This window comes from Cryptomeria japonica, chromosome 9 (genome assembly GCF_030272615.1).
Source record: "Cryptomeria japonica chromosome 9, Sugi_1.0, whole genome shotgun sequence".
NCBI lineage: Eukaryota > Viridiplantae > Streptophyta > Pinopsida > Cupressales > Cupressaceae > Cryptomeria > Cryptomeria japonica.
Genome location: NC_081413.1, coordinates 213,055,724 through 213,075,455, shown reverse-complemented (window position 1 = coordinate 213,075,455; position 19,732 = coordinate 213,055,724). Strand labels below are relative to the sequence as shown.

General features: G+C 36.0%; 1 protein-coding gene and 1 non-coding gene across 3 annotated transcripts in view; both read left to right on the top strand.

The window, feature by feature from the left end:
* LOC131044580 (NADH dehydrogenase [ubiquinone] 1 beta subcomplex subunit 9) overlaps positions 1 to 17,379 on the top strand; it is a 76,049-nt gene extending 58,670 nt beyond the window's left edge. The window contains exon 5 of one of the 2 annotated variants that reach the window (XM_057977935.2): positions 17,127 to 17,379. In XM_057977935.2, coding sequence (XP_057833918.1) covers positions 17,127 to 17,168 — 42 coding nt within the window. In that variant the 3' untranslated portion in view covers positions 17,169 to 17,379. Of the gene's footprint in view, positions 1 to 9,938; positions 10,349 to 17,126 lie in introns of those variants that run through there. The other variant, XM_059211274.1, reaches the window with a different exon arrangement.
* Positions 15,338 to 15,410, top strand: TRNAA-AGC (transfer RNA alanine (anticodon AGC)). Its single transcript has one exon. It is a non-coding gene; the product is annotated as a tRNA-Ala (tRNA).
* Positions 17,380 to 19,732: the final 2,353 nt, after the last annotated feature.

Below are 19,732 nucleotides of genomic sequence, written 5' to 3'. Positions count from 1 at the left end.
AAAAACATGTTGTAATCTTCAAAATGTGCATAAAATCAATAAAAATCAGTTTTATTGATGAAAACAATCATTTTCTGGAATGCAAGTATGGTTGGTAAAAATTAGTTTTCTGAGGACAAGTCTGAAAATCGAATGCTTCAGACTTACCAGCACCTTGCAAAGTGGTTTAAATCCCTGAAAATGATGAAAAATGGCTAAGGAAACAGCCCCAAGCAAATTCGCCAAAATTGGTTAGGTGGCTGGAAATGAAAATTTTTGAGGACAACCGCCTAACAATGGAGTTTCAGACCTGCAACAACGATAAAATGGTCTAAAAAGTGCACAGAAAACTCTATAAAACACCTCCAAATGCTAAATGTTTAAGTTGAAATTGGCTGGGCAATAAAAACTTAAGTCTGAAAATTAATGGCAGTCATTAATGGAGGTCAAAATTTGAAGCAAACCTCAGATCTGAAGCGAATCAGCAGGCTGGAAATGATGGCAGCCACCAAACATGCATGAAAATCATCAAAATATGGCACCAAATCACCTCCCAAGCAAAATCGAATTTTTCCCAAGTCTAGCACTGAACTTAAAATCTGAAAAATTGATGTCAATGGCAGCCTTGATCTGCAGTAATGAAGGATGGCAACAATCTGGAAAAAATCGCCCAAGTTGGGGTTGGATACTCCAAACACAAAAAATTGCCTTAGCAAAAAATCAAAATTTTCAAAATTATGAAAAATGTTGTTAATGGCAGCAATTTGCAGCAATGAAGGTTTGAATAGCAAGCAAAAATGGTGGAGGAAAAATCGCCCAAGTCACCAATCATGAAATTGCCAACTTGCACCAAAAAATGCTAAATTTGGAAAAAATTGCCAAACTTAGCAAAAATCGAAAATCTGAAACTGGTCTTTAATGGCAGCCAAGAGGAATAGATCAACAAACTGGAAAAAATGGAGGAAAATAAATCCTCAATCCCACACTTCACAAAAACGCCTTGCTAAAAATTCACCCAATCTTGGAGAAAAATCGCTTTCATGGAGACACCTGGCAGAAATAATAATAAAATAATGCTGAAGTTCCTCTCATATACTTGCTTTCATCTTTCACTTTCACCACACAAGCAATGTGGGATAAAACACTTGTATAAATACTTGCTTGGTGAAACCCTAACTTGCTTCTAGAAGGTTCAAACATTTAATGATTATTGCAAGTTATTAAATTTGCTTTTAAATTTTAAATAATCATTAATAATTATTTAAAAGAAATTAAAATGGGGCTTATCTATTAAAATATTATAATTTAAATCCAAAATAAAGCCTCCAGGGGAAAATCGCTATAAGTTGGGATTGAAAAATCACTTTAAAAATCACCTAAGTGTCAAAATTTACCTTCATAAGGGAAATTCAACCCATGCTTGGACAAAAATCCATGCTCAATTTCATCAAAATGCACACAAAAACCCTCCTAGGGGAAATTCGATGCGAGTTTGGACAAAAATCCACACAAAAATGCACTCAATTTGCAAAAAAAATCATCCCGCAGGGGAAATTCGATATGTGTCTGGACAAAAATCCACACTCAAAACTCACTTAACTTGGAAAAATACCTCCTTGGTGGAAATTCGACCTCAGTCTGGATAAAAATCCGGACAAAAAACTCTACATAATGTTCCCAGTGGATAATCGATCCCTGTCTGGATGAAAATCCGAGCAAAAATCCTTACAAACGCTCTCAGGGGAAATTTGATCCCTGTTTGGATAAAAATCCGGACAAAAATCCTCACTTAGTTGTCACAAAAATCCTGGTGGAAAATCGACCCAGGCATGGAATTATCCTCGCATTTTAGTCCGCACTCCAGTCCGCACTCCTGGTGGAAAATCGATGGCAGTCTGGATAAATCCTGACACTTAGCCAAATTTTAGCACTCCCAGGGGAAATTCGATGGTAGTCTGGATAAACAGTGGGGGAAATCAGTGGCCAGTATGGATTCCAGGGGAAACCCATGTGTAGTATGGATTTTGAGTGGAGGAATGGGTTGGGTAGTCTGGAATGTGAGGGGAAAAACACCTCTAGCATGGATTTTGACCCTTTAACCCTTGGAATATGAATTTCCCTTAGGATTTTATCATTTTAACCACTCAAAATCACTCAACGACTTTAAATTTAACTGGACTTAGACTAATTTTCAAAAATATGAACGAAACGCTAGGAAAATATTGGGATAAAGTGCGAAACCAACTTAAATATTACCTTAGGAGCGAGAAAACAACTCCAAAAGGTTTGCGAATACCTTGGCACTTTAAAATCACTGATGCGCGCGTTTAAAAACACGTTAACATTCAAAAAAGGTTTACACTTAGCAAAACTTAGGATCATTAAAATATCAACTTTCGCAACTTGATCCTAGAACTTCAAAAACCCTAGACGACACTAGGCATGATCAAAACTCCGAGACTCGGGCACGGGAAATGCAAAATTGCCCACTAAGCAGCCAAAACCCTAACCTAACAACGCAGAAAGCCGGCAAAGAGGGGGTCCCCGTTAGCAATGGGGCGATGTGTGAAAAGGTCACAATAGGTCTATGGCAAGCTCCTTGAGCCTAGTACATCAAGATGAATGAGCATCTTCTTTGACATTGATTTACTAGGAGTTTGTGTGATTCGAATCTTTACATAATAGCAAGGGGGGAGATTGTGATTTTAACTTTTAATGTCCAACATTTGGTCATGATAGGGAGTTCTTTGTAGATAATTGTAGCAACAAAGATTGATGTCAAATGATTGTTCAACATGATAGATCATAGGCTCTTGTATTATTCTTTCTGACTTGAAGTATTCTAAGACATTGCTCAAGAAATTTAGGGTAGAAGATTTCAACCCCTTGTTGACACATGGAAATAAGATTGCAAATTTCCTAACATGATCTATTGCTTTAGGTGAATGCACAGTTTATTATCAACTGATTGGGGTACTTGAACTAGGCAAAATATTAGCTATGTTGTTAGTTATCTTATGAGGCTTGTGTGGGAACCTTATGTTTCATGATATATTTTTAGATAAATCTGTGGCATAGTGGAGTATGGCTTGGACTACAAATAGCTTGAACTTATTCTTTTCAAGGATACATAGGTCCAAACTATGTAGGTTCTTTGGATGACAATAAGTCTACTTCAGACCTTGTTTTTTAAGGATTTGGTTTGATATCATGGGGGTGCAAAAAGAAAACCATTGTTGCTTGCTCTTCTTGTAAGGTTCTCTTCTCACATGTCCATATATTTTTCATAGGCTAAATGGATGGTGAAAAGACAACCTTCCATTTTTAAACCAATATTGAGAAGCAGTAAGATGCATAGGTAGAAGAACGATGAGTTAAATAAGAGGATGTAGAGGAAGAAGAAAGTTTAGTTTTTGAGAATTCAAAGGGACAATAAGAAAAACCTTGTACTACATCCTTGCACATGTCCACAGTGTAATGCCCCGCCAGGAAACCCCGAAGGGATTAAGCCATAACACAAGAATAGAGTGCAAACTTTTTTTTTTTAAAGTTACAACGCATAAGATGCAACAAGATACCAAAGATTCAGATAACATAGCGGAAGACATTAACGACAATCTCCTAAAGAGTTTCCCAACGAGATTACTTAAATTTTCACAATACACTTTACACACACAATTAATCCAAAAGCTGAATATCTTAATAACGAGATAATTCACAATCAGGATAATTTCTTTCAAAGGATGGAAATATAAATCACAAGCAAGATTCATCATTTAAGATCCATTCATAAACTTCATTCAATCTTTTCAATTTAAAATTACAAACCATACATCTACAATCTAATACACTAGGATTTCATCATAACATAAGATATCTTTCCAAGCATATTTAAATTCCTAACAACAACTGAGTAATATTCGTTACTCTAAGTTACATTATTCCATAATCCAATTCATTGCATTAAAAGGACGATTTCACACATGCATTACGATAAACCGCATCTCAAGCAATTATGCATTCGATCCACATGGCATTCAAGATAGACTGAAAATAAGCATTACTAGTTAATTTCGATTTATCCACTTAACCATTCTAACATAAGTTAATCATACATGAAAAGCTGAATAAAGGAACCATAAGAGAATACATCACATGACACCATAATGATCTCGGAGTTCACCCCTAAAGGGCTACATCTCCGGGTCTGCTCAACTGCAAGACCCCCTCGGATAAATAATAAGGTTAAGAGTACAAAAGGTTACACCATACAATCCAGCCATCAAGGCGATACATAAATAATATACAGATGACCACATCGGTCCATAATGCATAAACGATCCTTACAGAGAACAGGATCCAGCTGAACATAATCAAAGCTAAAACAAGAGGTCCAGAAGAGCATCCATAAACTGAGCCATCACCACCCAAGGTCTAACATGGAACCGACTCTCACAAGGGCAGAGACAAAGGACGACTCACAAGGGTACTCAAAACAGGACAAAACGACAACACACTAGCGAACGTAGGGACAAGTGTCATCACACGACCTGGTATGGATACCACGGCAAGTCTTCATAGGTCCCGGCCCATACACTGGTAACCCTGGCAACCTAATCCGAACTTCCGGCCCATCCAAGCCTCATGTGGACCCACACATCCTCTCGTGATGACAAGGAAGGTAGTTTGCCATTTCAGGCCTTCTCACAGCATGCCGAATCTATGATAGCATTCGTCCCATGTGTGAGGCACATTATCTTATTTAGAGATTATTTTCTAATCTACTTAGGTTATCACTTATTAGACTCACTTTCGACGGGTTACCCAGCAGCCACTTTGGGCGCGGCCCCCAATCGAAAGCCACTTTCCCATACGACACTAGACTAACTCAGACGGACTCAAACCACGGAATACACATGGTAAGACGAACGGAGTTCAAGAAGGAGAACAATCATCTGGTCAAACACGACTCAAGGGTAATCACTTACTGACGGTACTCAATCTAGAGACCTGACAACTAAGGTCAACCATGAATCATCATTCGACTCACACAAAGAGGATATAACCAACTAAATCAACATCACAATCCATAGTCAACTCAACATTCGAGGACTGAAACAGGTACACCAAGTCAATTCATACGACAGGGTCCTATTTAAACAAATAAAACATGCCATTTCATAATTATAGGCGAATACAGAAAATTAAACTCGCAAAGCAATAATCAGAAAGGACAATATCTCTCAAATTGATTTAAACATTACAAGGCGATCAAGTTTTCTACAAGATCTAAATCAGCTTACAGTTATCTACCTCATCAAGGGACAATTTGTTCTTGGTTTTCTAACTCCTAAGGTTCAAGCATTGAACAGGCAATTTAAGCCATATAGAGTTTTTAACCAATTCATATTATTAAATCTCAGACCACCGTTAATCAACTCAAATAAGGTACTTAATCTCTCAATCAAAACGTCATTACATACTGGTCTAAAACCGACCTCTTCAATTTCGTATTTCAATCCCAATAACATATTATTCCATTCGTTTTTAAACAATACTACCTCGATTAGCCAACTTCCCTAATCAGCTAGAAAGTAAGATCTAGATTTACAACTCCAAGATCAATAAGATTATAAACAACAATATTTAATTGCGAAAAACAGTTGTAGAACTTAATTAGACGAGGTGCACAAATCATGAAATGAAATTGAATGTTTAATTCACCTATAAACTCCATTATATAATTAATCAATATCAAGTTTACATCAATCACGATTAATGCCACCTTAATCTTAATCAAGAACTAATTAAACTTAACATAAAAAAACAACTTCTCATTAAAATGATATAAATATCATATGCTTTCTTTTTTTTTTTAATACTAACCCAAAATACATTATAACAAAACGATTATAAATTACGTTTAAACAACAAAAAAAAAAAATGCATTTAAATTCTGGAGGCTAGGGCGGGCCGTGCCCTAACCCTAGCCGCAGAGGAAGCACGCGGCGGCGCTCACGGTGGTGCCCGCAGGCCCGCGGCGCCCTGTGGCCACCGCGGCCCCTGCGGCCACCGCCGTGAGCCGCAGGCAACGCTCACGCGCGAGCCACCGGGGGACGGTGAAGGTGGAGAAGGGGGGGAACGCGTAGGGGGAGAGGGGAGGAGCGGGTGGAGCTCCGCTCCCCGCCCTCCAACCCCAAAACACAGGGTTTAAACAAACACGCACCGCCCAAAACAAAAAAAAACGTTTTAAATTCCATTTGAACGCACAGTTCGGAAACCAACACAAACGCCCAGTTCGGGTTTAATGAATTTTTCGCCCAGCTCGATTTCAAGCATAAAATCCTCTTCGAACACACAGTTCGATTAATAAAATAAATAAATGATTTCATTTTGCATAAAAAAACACAGTCCGAACTAAAATGAACGCACAGTTCATTAAAAAAAAACATATAAATTCTCTTTTAACACAGCAAACCCCATCATGATAAAACACAGTCCAATAAAGAGATTTACAATATGGTTTCCAGCATGGTAAGTTCTCCCAACCCCACCCAATCTTTCAACACAGACTCATATTGAGCCAACAGGATCCATTTAAACACAATAACTAAAATTGAGAGATAAATCCTACCTGATCTCGCGATCCTGGCATGGCTGAAGGAGAGCCCAAATCTTCAGCTCCCAAAATCCTCCAATTTTCATTCCCCAAAAATCTTCTCCAAAATTGTTCCTCCTTCCAATTTCCCAAATTTGGTAATATGGAGGAGTTGACCCAAAAATTCCATTTTTTGGAATAAAATCTTTTATTTACAAAATAATTCACAAAATTTAATATTTTTTTAATTATAATCAACAATTTAACTTGCTCTTTAATTCAAAAATCGATTTCTTCAATCAATTAAATTTATCCTTTCAATAACAGAAGCCACAGAATACAATTAATCCATTGCGATTAAATACACAGCTTTCCTTTTTCAACAGCATATATAAAATGCATTAAATATTCGAAAACAGACATTTAATCGGATTTACTTTCAATTTAAAAACGAGCAATCAATATCAATGAAAATCGCCTAATGGAAACCAGATTAATTAATCCATTAATCATCAATGCACTAACGCATAAATTCTCAACAAATTTAATCCATTTAACCAAACACACCAGACACGCAAACCGAGGAAGTCAACCAAACAGACGACTCGCAAACCCAAGCAAGAAGGGATTACCGACGACGACTGACGATGCTCACTAGAGCACGACTAAGGTCGACTAGGGTCTGACGACCACCTAAACCAACTCTAAGGCTTAAAAAGGTATGCTCAAACCTGCAAAACCAGGTGACGACGAACCTCGCACTCATGCGACTTCGTACCTGAAATCTCCTGCAACCAACGATCATACATGCATACATATATAATAACTTAATGAATGCGTTAGCTCGATGAATACCATGAAATAAGAACACTAAACAACTAGCATAAAACTAGTGAGAAAACCACATCAATAGCTATGCATAAACTCAACATCTGACATTAATCATAATATTACGATAACTAATCCAGATTAAACCAAGGTTAGAAATAGACTAGGGTAGGGGTACTACACACAGGGCAATGAACCTAGTAGGTAGATATAGCTCACCAAGATTTTGTTGTGTATTTTCTTTATCTTGTTCTCATGATGAACCTAAATTAGTGAAGGAAGCTCTTTATTCAAAGGAGCTTGTCTTGGATGGAGGGCATGTAGGATGAGATGATGGCCTTGGACAAATGTGAGACATGGGATCCAGTTGTATTTAATGTCCTAAGTTAGCTAGTGATTTGGAGGATATGTTGAATGTTCCTTATGCTAATGCTGTAGGAAGCCTAATGTATGCTATGGTATGTACAATTGGTTTTAAAGAAAAAACGTGGAGCAAATGGATAATTGGAAAGATACAAGGCAAGATTGATGGCAAAAGGGTAAATCAAGTAGAGGGAGTGGACTTAGGTGAAATTACTCTCCCATTGCAAGACTAACTTCCCTTAGATTCTTGCTTTCTTTTGCTATTACCTATAATCTAAAAGAAAAAATTAGAATGAAACAACCTAAAAGTTTTATGGTAAAAGGAAAAGGGAGCTTTGCTTGCAAGTTGAAATGGTCATTGTATGGTCTGAAGCAATCAAGATAGATGTGGTATTAGTGTTCAATGCTTTTGCATTGGACCTTGGGTTTGTTAGTAACTATGTTCCATCAAGTTTCCGGAATGGGGGGATGTCGGGATAGGAGGAAGTGTTTTGGGGACGAATTTTTTAAGTCTATTTTTGGGGACGGCTATATAAGAATTTTGAAAATATATGGAAATTTCAAATATTCATATGATAACATCAATAAGGCATTTATCATATTCACATATACTGATATACATTATAGAATCCTTAAAACACAACAATACAGTTCACATGAAAGTTGAACAAATTAATATTTAATTGCTTCCATAATTCATTGTCAATGTGCATATGATTACAATTAAGAAAATGATCATAGGGTAAACCAAATTTACTTGTAAAAATTTGATTGAGTACAACCCAATGCATTTTGAAATGTCTAAACATTTTTCTTTTCAAGACAATTTTTCACACGAGGAAAAATTCACTCACCTAGAAAAAATAAAATAAAATATTTAAAACTAAAAATTAAAAGATAAAAACATAATTATATGTAACTCAAAATGAAGGTATAAATTCAAAATGTATATTTTTTTCTAAAAGGAACTATAGAAAACTATCATTAGATTCATAACAGATTAAGATCTATTGCCATAAAATGATAAGGCTATGAGCAAAAGAAGTCCTCCCTATAAAAATATCTATTTCATATCGTGGAAGATTTGAGTTGCCTCTAGAAGTGAAAATAAAGATAATCAAAGAAAGCATGGTAAACATCCACTGAAAAGAAAATGGAAAGCACTCAAATTTCTTATGAGTGACTTATAAAAGGAATGTCGTATTTTTTAAAATATGGGCCCTTTTTTTTTAAAATCGTCATTGAAGGCGTGGGGACGACTGGCCGTCTCCATGCCATCTCAAAAACATTTTTGGCAAATTTTCAATTTTTTGGGGATGGCTGGGAAATGTACTTGAGTCATCCCCTTGTAGTCAAAACATTCATAGTGTGGGTATGTGGGAAAAAATGCTGGGGATGCATCCCCTTGTACCCTTGGTTATTAGTGAATGTGATCATTGTCTTTATTTTAAATTAATTGATCATTTGCTAATCATTGTCTTAAACATTGATGACTTGTTTGTTTGAAACAACAAGGAGATGATTTAAGACCTTAAAGCTTAGTTGTTTGATGCCTTTGACATTAAGGATTTAGGGGTTGTCAAGTACATTCTAGTTATGGAGATTAGTAGGGATTGGGTTGGTAAAAAGCTTAGGCTTAGTTAAAGTAGTATGTTCAAACTATGTTGTAGAGGGTCGCAATGCTTCTGTATGTTTAGACCATTTTTGTAGAGGTTCCAAATGCATGATTGTAAGCTAGTTAATATTCATTTACTTTTTGGTAATAAATAATCATTGGAACAATTTATTAAGTTAGCTAGTGATTTGGAGGATATTTTGAATGTTCCTAATGCTAATGTTGTAGGAAGCCTAAAGTATGCTATGGTATGTACATTTCCATACATTGCTTGAGCAGTGGGAGATTTTTGTAGGTTTGTCTAACCCTAGCAAAGAACATTGGACTTATGTGAAAAGGGTTTTCAGATATTTGCGAGGGATTTTTGATTATTGTATTTGTTATCATGGGACTAATGACGTGGTTAAGATGAGCAGTGTGATTTTTTCGTAGGTTTGTCTAACCCTAGTAGAGAACATTAGATTTATGTGAAAAAGGTTTTCAGATTTTTGTGAGGGATTTTTGATTATTGTATTTGTTTACATGGGACTAATGACGTGGTTAAGATGCTTGTAGGGATTTGTTGATTCAGATTGGAATTGTGATTTGGACAATAAGGAGGTCCACTAGTGGCCATGTGTTCAATATGTTTGGAGGAGCGATAAATTGGATGAGCAAGTGAAAGCTTATCATTGTGTTGTCTACTATAGTAGTTGAGTACATGGTTGTGGCACATGCTTGTAAATAGGCAGTGTGGTTATAGAGATTGTGTATAGGTATTGGCATTGAATGCAAACAGTTTAGGATTGGACAATCAATTATAATAGTCAGGGAGCCACTTGTTTGGCAAAGAACCAATGTAGCAAGCTTATATGAAGTACTTTGATATTCAGTATCACTTTGTTTGCGAGATGGATAAGGGTGTTAAGATTCATGGTAGATAAGGTTGATATTTTCTTCAATGTTGTAGATGCTCTTACTAAGTTTGTGGGCACACAGAAGGTTAGCTGGCATAGAGAGGCCATGGGCCTTGCCTCTTCTACAACTTGATTACTTTTCAATTTCCTGTTATGTCTTGCAATGTAAATGTCAAGTGGGAGAATGTTAGGATTAAGTGTGCCATTCACATTGCAAGTTCTAAGTTATGTAATTATAATTTAATTATGTAGATGATAAATAATGTCTAGTGGAGCCAAGTTGGATGCCCATGTGATGGAGGGAATTTATCTATTCTTGTGGATACTTGGGATATTGTGTAAAAGGCATTTAATAGGGAGGTTACAAAGAATCGGTTAAGTTTGCAAGTTGTAAGATCTTTCATATTGGTACTATGGTGGGGCAATCAATGACCTCATGGAATGCCTAGCATTGGGATCTTAGTCAAATTAACCATTATGACTAAATCTATGACATTTGTGATCGTAAGGGATATTTAAGAGGTGTAAGTGGAGTTACATAGTATTTAAAAATTATTGAGCATGACTATAAGAACGTTGGGTTTTTGCCATGGCTCATGAATTTGGACACTACATGATAGTTTCTTCTTTTCAGTTTTCCTATATTTTGGAGGTATGAAATAGTGGATTGTATGGTTGTTTGCAAGCTAAGTCACAGAATACAGCGATTTTCATGGATGGGGTTCGAATTTAATCAAATTTCAAACTATTATAAAAAAATCGTTCAAATTCAGCCATAAAAAAATTCTGCTAAAAAGTAGGCAGACGGCAGAATAACTTTTACAAAAACTACAAATGTGAATAAAGTAATCCAATACAATGACACTTTTGTATATAAAAGAAATGGCAAGTTCCTAAAATAAGAGGGTGGTTTCTTGCACGCTAAGATTTAATTCAACATGGTCCCTGGCTGTGGCTATATAAAGGCCAGACAGAAAATGATAACTTGCAAACCTACATTGAACTATCACCTAGTAAAAATTTTCTTAGAGAAATGCAGGTGTCAAGTGCACTTCCTTCTGCAGGTTCAAAAGGGATTCCGCTGTACATTGTATTAGGCATATCATATATGATCACCAGCATTACTGAAATTCCTATGTTTCTTATGGTTTATATTTTACAAATGTGCCATCTTTTTATAATGACTTCAAATCTATTTAGCAATGTTAAGCTATTTTGATAATTTATTAGAAGTATACATATATTTAAAAATAAACAAAATTATATAAGGCGAATTTTATCCGAATTTTTTTTTTCGAATTTGTCCCTTGTTGAATTTCATCCTAATTTCATGGTTGTCGCATTTGAATTCGAATTCGAACCTTGTGACTTAGTTTGCAAGTACTCTTATGCAACCAGTTTACTGTCAGAGGGATAATTTGATTGTATTATTGTACTTTATGTTTTGAGAATAATACACATTTGAGTCTCTTTTTGGTGGACTTGTTTCCCATAAGGATCTCTCCACATATATCTATTATAATGGTTTGCATTCTATGAGTTCGTTGATTTTCGTATTCTTTCCCAATTATTTCATTGTTATAAATTGATTGGCTTAATCACATCATAATTGGGATAACCTCTATATTGTTCCCATTGTCTCATTTGCCTTGCATTTCAACACAATATTGCCTCTGTTCGTAGTAAGCTTCTCGACTATGTTAGAAAAACAAATATTTTTATCCCTATGCTACTCCTCTAGGCTCTTAGGTTTAGAAACAGGAGAACTATTCAACATTGGCTATCCACTAGCTGATGTTGGGGAAAATCATTCTTTCACCAAGTTGTTCTACGAGGAAATCTTTTAGTGTTCATGCATTCCTCAGCTAAAAGAGCTATGTTAAAACAATTCCAATAGCAATAGGCTTTTTTTCATAGTCTAACAGCTCTCCATGTCTCCTTTCCAATGTTAGGCCTATATCAGAAGGAAGGCCATGAGAAAAGTTAATCTTGACTAAGATTCTTATTGTCAAGAAAAGATTATGCCTTTGCATATTAGGAGAGACTGAAATAAATTTCCCTTAAGATAGCAATAGGCTTTTATTTCATAGTCTAACAGGCTAACAGCTCTCCATGTCTCCTTTCCAATGTTTATGCCTATATCAGAAGAAAGGCCATGAGAAAAGTTAATCTTGACTTGTCGAGGAAAGAGTATGCCTTTGCATATTAGGAGAGACTGAAATAAATTTCCCTTGAGTATCTCTAAGACTTTTCAAATTCAAAGGAAGCCAAAATTGGAGAGAAACTAGTCATCCTTAAAAATAGGAGACATCTTGAAATTTTCCATAAACAAATTAAACACTAGATACCATCTTTTCAGAAATAGAGTCACCATATCTCAAGACCAAGGGCCTTTCTTTAATATCTTGCTTCTATCCTCTAATGAATCACAAATGGTCACAAGAAGACTTTGGGCACATGAATAAATCACTATAGGTGCTTCTAAGAAAGGCTTCCAATTAGTTTCTATCTGTTAATACTGTACCTAATTTTTTAATCTGCTACCTTCCCAAAATGTTTGATTTATAACATCAATTTGGATGTATTATATTTGTTTCTTATTTGTTTTTTTAGTAAGCTACATATATATAATTAATAGTTACATTTCCATAACAATTTCATGAGTGTTCCTCTCACATATATCAGCCAGCCGCCTACCAACATGTGTTGAAAGTCAAGCTAATGTGGAATGTAAAATCTCCCTCTCAGCACAAAATTTATACTTGCAATATTCTAAAAGATTTCCAACCACAAGACTAGTTATTGGAGAGATATAATTAACACCTATTGAAGCCAAATGGTGGCCCTAAGACCACTATGGAAATACAAGAACGGAACTACATTTACTGTTATGATCGGGGACTGGGTCATTTGCAAGTGCGTTACAAGAGCTTTCTAGTGATACACAATATGCCTACATTGCTGTTAACTGTGTGAAAATATCTTGATGTTAAGTTGCCAGGTTTACGAATATGTCAAAATTAGACATTTAGACCAATCTATAAATATGTCATGGTTTGGCTAGGGCTTGGATGTAGGACCTCCAATTTGTTGCTGGGCTGCTCTACCACTGAGCTACTAGCCCTTTGTAGTTGAGAGAGGATTGCTTTTTGAGTATCTTTGTTTAAGCTACTGTTTGGTGCTTGGGATTCCTAGTCTAACTTTGATACTAAGTTAAATTCCATGGATCATGAAGGACTCAAACCCATGACCTTCCATTTCCTACTGGACTACTCTATTACTGAGCTACTGGTCCTTTATTGTCTGGAGTGTCAATTTTTCTTCAAACAAGACCACTCGACAAAAATGGAGCAAACTATTAGGTTTACATGATGTATATGGATGGCCCAACTTACACAATAGTAACCCAACATGAGCACATTTTTCCAACCATAATATACATTATGTTGTTTTAAAGAGCTAAAAGTCCCATTTTACATAGGATTTCACTTATATTGATGTCCCTGGATGCTCTCTCTTATGAAAATTTGAAAATTGTGGTTCTTGCAAATTAATTCATGAGCTGATTATAAAAGTAGAATTCTAGCAGTCATTATCTTTTTACAATATCTTACTAAGGTATATTCTTGTTGCTGTAGTTTTAACTTTTTATTTTGTTTTGTTTAGCTTTAAAAGAACGTTTAACTAGAAAGAGATTCACCACATGCCATTTTGGCTAAATGCTCCATTTGAGAAGTATTTATTCTGCCAGTATCCTCATAGGCGCCAAATTTGAAGTTTGTCCTTAGTTGCATGATGATTTGGGAGGATGACAAGGTTTCAAATCTTTTCCCCTTGGTTTTACTTTTCTGGTAAACCCGAAGAATCATTCGTTAACTTGTATCAAGTTTTGAATGTGACATTTCTTCTTTTGGGGATTTTTTTTCAATGATGTCAGTGTTAAGGTATTTGTTCTCGTTGCCCTCTTGCTCTGCCTAGCACTTTTCCTTAGAGGATATGAAACACCTTTAACTGGATGTGACTATTGAAAGGTACTTGTAGAGGGATTTTTTTTTTAACAATTACCTGTGACTTTCACCTGGCCTCCCTCATTGTTGTTCAATGATGATGGATATTTCTTGGGGGCACAACAACATGGGGTTTCGTGCTCAGTGGGCTGACTAAACTACAAGGAGGTATAGCTATAATATCTATGTCTTCTGCCATTTGAAATTGGATCTTTTGTATGGTGAATCATCTCTCGAAAACTCAGACAGAGCTGAATGGACATGAATTCACTGTTACAACAAAAAAGCCTTTTGGAGTATTGAGTGGTGACAATTTCTTGAAAGTTTTCAACTTAAAAATTATTGTTTTAAAGACATTCAAGGAAGTTTAATAAACAATTTTTCCCCACAAGTTTGGAGAGCTTAGGAGTGTGTAAGTTTTAATTTGTTCTGCAAAGGCATGCAATGCAAGTCGTGGATATTAAAAGAAAGCTATGTTGTAGTGTTTTACAAAACCCTCCCATACACATATGGGTCCTATTTGAGGCTTGGTGTAGGACCAGATGGCTTGGGGTTCACCTAGGGTCTACCTGAGACATCTTGGATTCCCTTGGATCCGTCACAAAATGCCCACAAGGAACCTAGAGCGCCTAGGGTGCAGCCTAGGTGAACCTGGGGTGTATCCCAGCAAACCCGAGTGGATGCAAGCATTGTCCAAATAAAAAGTATAATATTTCTAGTATTTTATAAACAAAAAATTGCCAAAATACCAAATTTTGCCCTTTAGTGATAAAATTGTGAAAATGGCATGCATCTCTTTGTTGGTGTTGGAAATAAGCCACACCCGGACCGACGATGGACTGGTCCAAGAGGGGCCAGTAGCTCAGTGGTAGAGCACTCCAGTAGCGTTATGGAAGGTCCTAGGTTCGAGTCCTAGCTGGTCCACGTCTCAACATGGTATCAGAGCCAGGTCCAGGCTAGGAGCCCCAAGCACACGAGAGGTGTGGCTTAAGGGGGGGTATTGGTGTTGGAAATAAGCCACACCCGGACCGACGATGGACTGGTCCAAGAGGGGCCAGTAGCTCAGTGGTAGAGCACTCCAGTAGCATTATGGAAGGTCCTAGGTTCGAGTCCTAGCTGGTCCATGTCTCAACACTCTTCACCCCACTGAGGTCTCCACTCTTATACTTCCACTAGTTGCTATTCCCAAATTTAGACCCCTGGTCCTCCCATCCTCGAGATACGTCCCCCCATCCCCTTATCCCAAAATACTAAATTTTGCCCTTTAGTGATAAAATTATTAAAATTGGCGTGCACCTCTTAACCCCACTGAGGTCTCCACTCATAGACTCCCACTAGTTGCTATTCCCAAATTTAGACTCTTGGTCTTCCCATCCTTGAGATACGTCCCCCAATTCCCTTATCCCCTTGTCTTGAGACTTAGTGGAATATAGCTTATTTTTCCCAAAGTTAAACATGTCTATAAGTTTTGAGTTCTTCAATTGAGAGGAATTGGAACACGCTCATTTATCCACACAATTAAGTACAGCTGATTAGGTGCGAAAGAAGTTGAGGATTTGGTCTTTGTGCACTCCAACTTGCATCTCTTGTCATGTAGCAAACTTGATTATGAGGGGGTGATGAGGGATTGAGGTCTAACTCTTGAGGTGCTGACTTAGACACTTTTGTTGCACCACTTGCCAGGATCTCTATAGATGAGGCAACTTCTACATATGATATGACTAGTGGAAGTGGCGTTGCAGCTGATTGTGGTTCAAATGAAATTGACCCAGATGTTGATTTTGATGCTCTCTATGAAGAGCAATATGGAGATAACTGAATGTTGATTGCAATTTTCATTGTGTACTTACATTTGACGAGTCATTAAATTATGAATTTATGAGTATTTTCTTGTTTGTAAGTTACGAGGCATTAAATGTTTTGTTTATTGGCAATTATGAGTATCACTATTTTTGTCTCACACACACCTGCACGTGCGTGCACACACACAGACACCTAGAATGCCATTTGGCATACCTCAACCTTTTGTTGTAATAAAGTTATTTTATTGGTGTTAGCTCCTGTTGTAGGACTCTACTTTCTTGTATTTGTTGAAATTTGTTGGTGGGATGCAAATGGTTCCCCATTCTTCTGTAACACAGACCCCAGCACAACCAAAGTGACAAATGTTTCCAAGCTAAAACAGGTATTGGTTTTACCAGGGTCGTGTTGGTTATGTAAACATTGTTAATGAGATCTACTCTGATTTTTGTTCAGTATATGATTCTTTTGTTCTTGGTATTCATCTTTGGTGATAAGTTGATAACTAGTTTGGGGAGTGTCTTGAAGGCTTGTACCAACAATTAAAAGATACCCTGCAATGGCGTTCTAGATCATTAGCCATGTTGTTCATATAGATAATTTCCTACTAATAGAGAATAGTAGCAAAGGTTTTATCAGGGGTCAAAAATATCTGTCTGAGGAGATACATCATACCCATAGAATACAAAAATCATTGTTGCATGTTCAAATTAATAGCAATGCACGAGCATAAGGTGGCAATAGAGAGCGTTCATGAATATTATAAATGAAGACAATGGATGAGTGAAAACTGTAACAGAATTGTGGAACATAATTATTTAATTCTTCATTGCTTATTTTAATTAACAGGCACACAGCAAGCATGACATGTTAAACGTAATAATAGGATATTTCCCATATATAACAGTTTTTTGAATTAAGAATTGTATATGTATCCTGACCTTTTTCTTCTTACTTTCCCTGTTTATGTATCTTGGAAGATTTGATGGTTTGAATAAAAATATCTCTAATCATCATAGTGGTTTTCCAATGCTGTGCAGGTGGAAATTGTATTTGACCATGGCCTGGAGAAGTACAATTAGATGATTGTGCTATTATTTATGTTAAATCTGGGCAAAACATTCAGTCTGTCTTGTAAAATTCTTTTCAGATTCGAATGCTGTCATTAGAGTTGTGGATTGAATAAAGTCCACTTGGAATTGCAGTTTAATAAACATCACAGTAAAATTGCTTTGCATGTTTATTAGTTTGATGTTACTTGAAATATATGAATGCGACAAAGTTGATAAGTTTGATGCCTGGTTGGATTACAAAGAAAAAGAATAAGAAAGCTCCTATTAAGGTCATAATGTTAATCATTTATGTATGAAAACCTACTCAGAATGATCTTAAGGACACAGTTTTGTTTGGTGCACTGGATTTTACATTTATGAAATTTCCAATCAATAACTTCATAAATATTCAATCTCTATATCAGGATCCAAGAAAAAATAAGCAAAATTTATGACTGTGGATGAGTTCTCACTTCAAAATAATTTGAAATTCCTTACATTTTAAAGACTGGTCAATTGTATTGTAACATTGTTCACTGGAAAATAGTTAAAAAAAAAACATTTTATTGCCAGATTTTTTTTTTTAAGAAAGGGGAAAGATGCCAAATATGCCCTGTTATTGTGTTGCATTGGTGTTGTTCCTTTAGGTTATGCCTTGTTGGCTTCATTTTGTTTCATTTGAATCCTAGATATGTTCTGCAAATGATAAAGATTTTCGTGTGGCCTCATTAAACTTTGAGTGTAAACAGATGCTGAAGGACATTGTATATAAAAAAATATATACAGATCTTCAATTCTGAATCCGTTTAGCAAATTAAAAAAGTTAGATGAGTTTCTGTACCATCCAAATAAGCCCCAGTAATATATATAATTTAAGGTTCAGGACCTGCCAATGAAGGTTCTAGTTGCAATCTTTGTGGGTATTTCCATGTTGAATCATTCATCCTGTCAAGATGTTGATCAAATGAAAATGCTTAACATTAATAATGGTCAAACTGCCATGTTGAGGTTGTCCTTTACATTTGACCCAGAGGCATCTATTGAAAAATGTTGACCGTTAAAAATGGAAGGGCTGGTCTGGGCAAAGGAAGTCATTTCATGAACGTGACTATTCTTGTTTGAAGTCATATCAATGAGTTGAAGGAATCCTGCAAGAAGTATTCCTGTAAAATCATTAAAGAGAAGAGTACTGAATTGGAATGAGAGCTATACAAAAATTCAGTCATATATTCTGAATACTCTTAAGACAATATTACCGTAAAAACATTCAAGATGTAAAGTAGCTGTGGGCCGAATTGGTTACATCTACCAGTGGTCTTTTTGGCAGGAATAGAACTAATAATGTTTTGCTTAGCATCCAATTTAAAGACAAAATTTGATGTTCACAAAGTTCAGACACAATAGTTAAGTAAGGCCAGTGGAATACACTCAGGGTGTGGCAGGCATGAGTAAGGCTAGAGAGAGGTTTAAGAGTAGGGGTTTGACCATCCTAGGTGAATTTGTGAGGCGTATATTTATTTATTTATTGTGGTAATGAGTGTTAATTAACTTGAGTTCTGTCATGGCCATTAGAGTACTTTAGTAAACATGGATTTGAAAAACCAGGCATGCTTCACAAAAGCTTGAGTCTGCTATAGAAAGGCCTTCTTGGAACTTATAGAACAGAGTTTCGTAGAAGTGAACTATGCCTGTAGATTTAAATTTAACGTTTGAAACTTTGTTTGTCCAGACATTTGTGTGGAGTGCAGAAGTTTAAGAAGGTTTTGGACAAAAATTTGCCTGATAAAAACTTCAAAAACATTAAGAAGTTATACATATTAGTTAGGACTTGATCCTTTATTGCCACAAAACCTACATTTACAGCTTGTGATTAGAGAAAATATTTCCGAAAATAATTTATTGTCAGATTAAGAAGGTTTTGGACAAAAATTTGCCTGATAAAAACTTTAAAAACATTAAGAAGTTATACATATTAGTTAGGACTTGATCCTTTATTGCCACAAAACCTACATTTACAGCTTGTGATTAGAGAAAATATTTCCGAAAATAATTTATTGTCAGAAGTGCTAAGATCTAGTAAATTACAATTATTGTTCAAGTTCTGTAAGTGCTAAGATCTTATAAGCTACACTTGTTGGTCAAGATCTGTACTTTGCACACTAGTCAATATTCAGTAGAAGTACCATGCTACTGTAAGCTCACTTAGATTGAATATAAATTGTCAATGTTTAAGAGATGAATGTCAAAATAAGAATTATATTTGAGCTTTTAATTTTTTAATAATTAGGAGTAAATGCATTTAATCATGTTCTATAGTAGGAACCATAAAATTCACATAACTATTACAGCCACATAACACCAATGATAAAGCTAGTTAACTCTAGAAATGTTTGTTTAGCCTCACTGTCGTATATTCTTAGCTACATTTATGCCAATAGCTTTTTGCATGCCCTTTACCATGTTTTAAGTTGGAAAGCATCACAAACGTGCTTTGATACTTCAAGGAGGCCTTGCTTATGATTAACCATGAGATTCTTAACTACTTTTCCTTAGTCCTTGCAATATGACTTTTTCTATTGCAACTTAAGTAAACA